The sequence below is a fragment of the Lactuca virosa genome, chromosome 4, assembly GCF_052849685.1.
Source record: "Lactuca virosa cultivar CGN04683 chromosome 4, Lactuca_virosa_CGN04683_v6, whole genome shotgun sequence".
NCBI classification, from domain to species: Eukaryota; Viridiplantae; Streptophyta; class Magnoliopsida; order Asterales; family Asteraceae; genus Lactuca; species Lactuca virosa.
The window spans coordinates 376,463,004-376,470,248 of record NC_136429.1 but is presented as its reverse complement, the minus strand read 5'-3'; the positions used below and the strand labels follow the sequence as shown (position 1 = coordinate 376,470,248).

At 32.0% G+C, this 7,245-nt stretch overlaps 1 protein-coding gene across 3 annotated transcripts; it reads left to right on the top strand.

Moving 5' to 3' along the window:
* Positions 1 to 859: 859 nt before the first annotated feature.
* Positions 860 to 6,920, top strand: LOC145108769 (protein BONZAI 3-like). 3 transcript variants are annotated; one of them, XM_079045848.1, is made up of 17 exons: positions 860 to 977; positions 1,137 to 1,323; positions 2,811 to 2,858; positions 2,937 to 3,085; positions 3,184 to 3,232; positions 3,581 to 3,637; positions 3,840 to 4,013; positions 4,120 to 4,254; positions 4,526 to 4,587; positions 4,696 to 4,795; positions 4,938 to 5,052; positions 5,149 to 5,225; positions 5,318 to 5,446; positions 5,526 to 5,690; positions 5,756 to 5,869; positions 6,376 to 6,472; positions 6,625 to 6,920. In XM_079045848.1, exons 2-17 carry the CDS (start codon positions 1,138 to 1,140, stop codon positions 6,762 to 6,764), a joined length of 1,797 nt encoding a protein of 598 aa, XP_078901974.1. In that variant the 5' UTR covers positions 860 to 977; position 1,137; the 3' UTR covers positions 6,765 to 6,920. The 3 variants fall into 3 exon arrangements, with proteins under 3 accessions (XP_078901974.1, XP_078901973.1, XP_078901972.1); XM_079045847.1 differs by having other exon boundaries at positions 861 to 1,035; XM_079045846.1 differs by having other exon boundaries at positions 861 to 1,323.
* The last annotated feature ends 325 nt before the right edge of the window (positions 6,921 to 7,245 follow it).

The window sequence follows — 7,245 nt, the reverse complement described above, 5'->3', positions numbered from 1 at the left end:
CATTAACGAGAATCAAAAAATCGAATACAATTAATAAAAATTAAGAACATCAAATTAAAGAAGGAGGATGACAAACGTGATGCTGCAAAGGGTGATGACGTTCAAACGTTATGCTGCAAAGAGTCTGAAGAAAACATAATCTACGAACAGCAGCACATGATTTATACATAACTTTCAACAATGATTATGAAAAGAATATCAAATTCCGAATTCTTTGATTCTTTGAAATTGAGCGACGATATCCCGTTTGAATGAGTTGAATACATTACTTTTATAAATGATGTTAATATCAAATCAGTTAGTCAAGCTTTTAAATTTAGTCGATATTAATTTAATTTAATTTATTTTAAGATAACATTATCAAAATAATCTATCATAATAAATGAAAATCATTTTGGCCAAATGTCATATCATTATTGCATTTGACACATGTCATTTTCTAATATTTTTTTATTTATTGTTTTTCTATTTGTCATTTTATGGTTTTTTTCCATTTTATTAAATTCTATATAATATTTAAAAATATAATAATTATAATAAATGTAATAATATATGCATATCAATTTAATTAATGTAACTTTCTTTTTAATTTTTAAGTTTTAACTTTAATCTATTTATTTAAATTATTTGTTTAAATTTAAAAAAAAAATAAAAAAGTTCCAAATAACAAATTAAACATTAGATTTTAATAATTTAATATTTTTCTTTCTTCGTTGAAAATTCAAATTTCCTAAGTTTGTAGATCTTCATAATTTTTTTTAAGAAAGTAATATACGAATCTGACAACTTCGTATTTTAATATAATACAGATATCATTAATGTATTCCACTATATTTGTAATTTTCCGTTTCAAAAGACCAAAACAGCTTTCAAATTTGAAGCTCCGTTTCAAATATCAAATAGAGATGTTAATTCCAGGAAAAGCATCGGAACCTTCCGATCATACGCTTTTCCCTCAACAAACTTTTATGGTACTGGTACGTATATATTGCAATTGAAGGCGACCAGAACAATACTGTATACAGATTACGATTGGTAAACTGCCAACTTTTCATAATCTTCTTGGTCGAACCAACGGTAGGTTGCTGCAATTTGAAGGGAGAAATAAGTTGATTGATTTTGTTAGAATTTCACAGAATGGGAGGCTGTTTTTCGGACGTGAGCGGAGGAAAAGCAGCAGTCGGAGGAGTCCATAACCTACAACATCAAAGCGGTCCGAGTAGTAACGTCGCTGCCGCTTCCTCCTCTGGTACGGCTGAGAATGAAGCTGTCGATTTCTTCTTTCGTTCCAAAGGCCTTCAACCCCTCTTCACTCGAATTGAGGTATATATATGTTCGTAAATTAACTGATCGTGTTTTCTAAGTTCAAATTGCTTCTCGTTGAATGTAGTTTGGGGCATTGTTTGAAAACCTAACAGCGTAGCCGTTTTAGGCACACAACATCAAAACCTACAACTTCTTAAAGATAGTGCACCCAAACTTCTAGGGTTCGTGAGTGTTAAGTGTTGGAAAACAAGTTTAAGCAACTTTTTCCTTTCATCTGAAAGTAGGTTGCATATGGTCCATGGATTGTGAGTTGCATTCTATGGTTACACTCAGACCATGGCTACAAGCATGCCCAAGCATATACTGTACAATGGTTTTATCTGTCTTATTTTCTGTCAGGGAATTCGTATATGGTCAAATGCATGTAGTGGTTCTTAGCTAGCATGTTTATTCCATGGGCCATTTGATTACTACCACTCATTGTTAGGCATTATCATCCCATTCCCTTATATCACTTTGTTTTTATTCTTATATTATCTTATGTTCTCTACTATATCCTATTCATTAAGTGGAGTCAATGTAAAAAAAACAGTAACCAAGTGTAACAATTGTTCAATCTAGGTTACTCTAACTTTTTTCTTAAGTTTGACCACTCAACTTCCAATTTTGTTCCAATATTGTATTTTTCTATCTTTTTACTGCAAAACCGGTTATTTTGGGTTGCTATGTTGGGTCCATATTACCAAAGAGTGACTAAGTTTCACAGTTGTTCCACCTAGAATCACTAAAACTCTTTTTAGAGGTTCAACTACTCAACTTCCTATTTTATTCCACTATTTTGAATTCTTTTAAGAGTTTTAACCACTCATAAAGTCAAACTTGTAGTTGGGTAAACAGATTTAGAGCTTTTACTTTGGTACAATCTTTTTCCATAAAACATATCATTATGTCCTTGGGTTATTATGATCATTACAGGTTTCTTGTAATGTTTGTAGTGATATTGATGTTGTTTGTAGTGATTATTGTATTGATGTGCTCTAAACCTGTACTTAGTTATTCAAGACTTGGAGGCACACATTTTATTTATTTCTGTTTTGGCTTGGTTGCTTAATTCTTCATTATTTTCTTTTTTGTATGTATGAAATTCTGTGCTAGGAAAAGCATAAAAGTATAAAACATCGTTAGAGAAGATTTTCATAACACGTGATTCAGTTAATAGATTATTATGCCAACTTGAAGTTGACTCCTGTTGTCCTGTATTGCATGCAAGTCAACATCTCTTGGTCAACTCAAGTGGCTTTTAGTGGTTCTAACTATTTTGGTGGTCCTTTTTTGGGATTTAATGCAGGCTACAGTGGATGTTTTATTTGTTTGTTTGTTACTCTATAGCTTGACTAGGTTCCTTTTGTTTTCATATTCAAAAACCTACTGTATATAAGCACCTTTTTTTAAGTCAATCACTTTACTATAGCACAGTTGGCTATTCTATTAAATTTGGCATGTCACACTCTGCTGATCGAAATAATAAACCAATATTTTTGCAGTTGTCTTTATCAGCTTCAAAATTACGCGATCGTGACCTCATGTCAAAGGTACTATAACTAAGTCTTAAAATTAATAATATTTAAAAAATTTATGTATTGTTTTGATGCTAATCCTCTTCTTTGTAGAGTGACCCTATGGCAGTAGTATATGCCCAGAAAAGAAATGGAACTCTGGAGGAACTTGGAAGAACAGAAGTGATCATGAACAGCTTAGATCCCATGTGGATTCAGAAAATAAATGTTTTATTTCACTTTGAGATTGTTCAGCCATTGATGTAAGCATTCTACTTATTTTGTTTAGTTTTTTTAGAATCTATTAGACCTCATTGAAGATTTTGTAAATTCTCTGCAAATATGTTGTTTCTTTTTGCAGCTTTCAGGTGTATGATGTGGATTCAAAGTATCATAATTTGTCAACAAAGGTGCATATAACTTCTCTTTTTACAGCATTTTACTTTCATTTATTCCCATTACATCATTATCCTTTAAATAATCTACCTAATCATAGCAATGTCATTCAAATGCAAAGCAAATTTCAGTATTTCACAGCTATATCTAGTAAGAAAAAAAAAACTTAAAGTACAATGCTATAATGGGGTAGATATATTTGAAGTACAATACCTTGATAAGAAAAAATTTTTAAGTACAATGTTGTAGTAGGAGGAAACATAAGTAGGATGCTATAAATTATAAATAAATTTAAGTACATTGCTATTTCTTGCATTTATTCCTATTACATATCATCCTTGACTTTTGTATTTGTTACACAGGTGTTGAAACTAAATGAACAAGATTTTCTTGGAGAAGCCACCTGTCTTTTATCAGAGGTAAGATTTTTTGCAGTTTTGTAATAAAGCAAAAAGCAAATACTGGTATTAAAGCAGAAAGCAGATACTAGAAATAAAACAGAAGAGCATAAAGCAGATACTAACAATAAAGCATAAAGCAGATACTAGAAATAAAGCAGAAAGCAGATACTAACAATAAAGCTTGATTAAAACTAATTCATGTTACTTTAATCAATTGCAGATCATGACTCTTAGAAGCCGAAGTATGACCTTAAAACTACATGGTAAAGAAGGGCATATTGGGGATTTTGGTTCAATAACTGTTCATGCAGAGGAAACCATTGATTCCAAAATTGCTACTGAGATGAGACTCCGATGTTCAAACTTGGATAACAAGGACTTGTTCTCCAAAAGTGTAATCACTCTTAACAATTCTGAAATAAATATATAATCATTGTCAATTTTGTTTTTGTTTTTTTTTTTTTAAATTTTTTTCTAAATCTCTTATTTTACCACTTCAGGATCCATTCTTAAGAATCTCTAGAGTTGTTGAGTCTGGAAACCCTGTTCCAATTTGCAAAACAGAAGTTGTGAACAACAATTTGGATCCAGTGTGGAAGCCCTTATGTATAACTTTGCAGCAATATACTAGCAAGGTGAACCTCTTTACTCCTCACTACACATTTTTTTGTATTTTATTAAATATAAGAAATAGCACTGTACTTTTATTATAAAATATTACTTACATTTCTTCCAATTACAACATTTTACTATGAAAAATATAAACAATGTCATCGAATAGAACTGTGTAGATTTTTCAAAGTATAATGTCTTGATAAGAAAAAATGGAAAGTTAAATGCTATATTTGTGTAATTATTTCCAACTGTTTTTTTTTTTTTTTTTTTTTTTTTTTTTTTAATTTACAGGCGAACCCTTTAGTTATAGAGTGTTTTGACTTCAATAGCAGTGGCAACCATACACTAATTGGGTAATTATTTAATTATTTAAACACAAAAAAGAGGCTGTTTTATTTTATTAACTAAAAATGACTTATTGACACATACAGAACATAAATGTCATCTTTTATTGTTGACAGAAAACTTCAGACATCAATTGAGGGTTTGGAACTGCTTTACAAAGAAAAAATAGGGGCAAATTTGGTAATTCCATCTTCTCGTCACCAAGAACGTGAAAAGGTATGTTGTATTCATTTATCATTCTATTGTACTACAGTTATCATTTTCTGCAATTTTTATAAGACTATGAGAAAAAGATGGGAATACATATTTTGCCATTAATGATGCATTATAACTAAAAAATTGCATCTACATGTTGTAGATTCTCAAGGGCAAACTTTTTGTGGATGGATTTATCGAGAAGCAAATTTATAGTTTTCTTGATTATATTTCTAGCGGATTTGAGCTTAACTTCATGGTTGCTATTGATTTTACTGGTAAGTTTGCTTAAATTAATCTTTTTATTTTTCTTTCATAATTTAAATAAAGTAAAATGTGATATTTACTTGATAACAATTTCCAACTCTTGACAGCTTCAAACGGAGATCCTCGAAGGCCGGATTCATTGCATTACATTGATCCTTCTGGTCGCTTAAATGCATATCAGCAAGTGAGTAAATGACCATTTTACCCTTACGTGAATGTCCATGTAGTTGGTAATATTAATATAAATATATAATTATGTTTTGTGATTGATTACAGGCTATTATGGATGTTGGGGAAGTGATACAAGTTTATGATTCAGATAAAAAGTTTCCTGCTTGGGGTTTTGGTGGAAGAATGTATAATGGCCCTGTTTCTCATTGTTTCAACCTCAGTGGAAACACCGAGGTCTGTAACTGTGACTATTTCGATCTCTTGTATGTGCAAAAAGACGTAATTGCCCTCAAAATGCATCCGTGTTTTGTAGGTTGAAGGAGTACAAGGAATAATGGCTGCTTATCAAAATGCATTGCATACCGTGTCTCTTCATGGGCCCACTTTATTTGGTCATGTAGTAAATCAGGCTGCACAAATTGCTGCTCAGTCCCTCTCACAAAGTTCCAGCAAGTACTTTGTGTTGCTAATTATAACGGTAAAACAATTTTTATATAATATAATATTTTCTTATGATATATAAAAATTTTATGCTTTTTTTAGGATGGAGCTCTTACTGATTTGCAAGAAACTAAAGACGCACTCGTTAGGGCCTCTGATCTACCCCTCTCGATTTTAATTGTTGGAGTGGGTAATGCTGATTTTGGAGCAATGGAGGTAAATACTAAATACATTGGGCCCACATAATACAACAGAACAGGTTATACTGTGTTTGACATACATTGGACTGATGTCAATGAGATAAAAAAAATGGTAACTTTTTGTCCCGTCAAAAAAGGTGGGATAGGGACTCGCTTTCGTATCTCTCGTCTGTGCAAAAGACGAGAATGCCCTCGTCCTCATCGAAAATAGCCCTAGAAATCTTGTATAGTCCGGTCCAGTCTCGTCTGTGACGAGACTGGACTAGACGGGATTCGACAAGCTTTCTAGGGCTATTTCAATGATGACAAGGGCATTCTTGTCTTTTGCATAGATGAGAGAAACAAAAAGGGAGTCCCTATGCCACCTTTTTGGACGAGACAAAAAGTTACCATTTTTTGTCTCGTTGACATCAGTCCAATGCATGTCAAACACTGTACAACCTGTTCTATCATGTCGTGTAGCTCTTATCATTCATTGACAGTAATTGTGTGATTTGAAACCCTAACAATGTGATGCAACAGATTCTGGATGCTGATAATGGACAACGATTGGAGAGCTCAACTGGAAGAATTGCTACTCGCGATATTGTTCAGTTTGTTCCCATACGAGATGTACATCGTAAGTAATAAATAAACAATTCTCCATGTTCATTTTTTTTTTGTTTCCCATTAAGTGTTGTCTGAATAAATAATTGTGTTTGTAAATATTTGAAAAAATGACAAGCAACTTAAGTCTGACCTAATTAAATTCATGGGAATATTATTGTGTAGGTGGAGATATATCCATGGTGCAGGGTTTATTGGAAGAGCTACCAGGGCAATTCTTGACATACATGAGGAGTAAAGGTGTGAAGCCACTCAACTTTGATGGAAACCAAGTTCCCATTCCACCAGATCTGTTATTCACGTGAAATCTTGTTAATATCAAACCTCTTTCGTACAGTAAACCCTAAGTAAATGAAAGTCTCGGTTAATATGCATATTTTTAGGTACAAAACATTGAAAATTGTTTTGCAATCGGTTAGATATGTTTCTTTAAAAAGGTTATTCTTTGAGTTGACCCATCATATGAGATGGAAATCTGGTATATACTATATAGCTACCCATTAGGTGGCTGAACTAGAGGGAGGTCACCACCTGATATCGCTGAACTAGAAGTCATGGTTCAAACGAAGAAAAGTAAAAAGGGAATGAGAAAGAAAAGAATAATTTGTAAAAGTGGCTTCATTTTTTAGACCTTTTCCGAAAATGGGTAGGCTAACAATATTACAAAAGAAACACATGGTCAGGACATTGGAGAAATGTCATTCTTTATTAAATATCAAAATATCATATTTACCCAACTAAATTTTTAAATATCATATTTATCCTTCATAAAATTTTTAAATATCA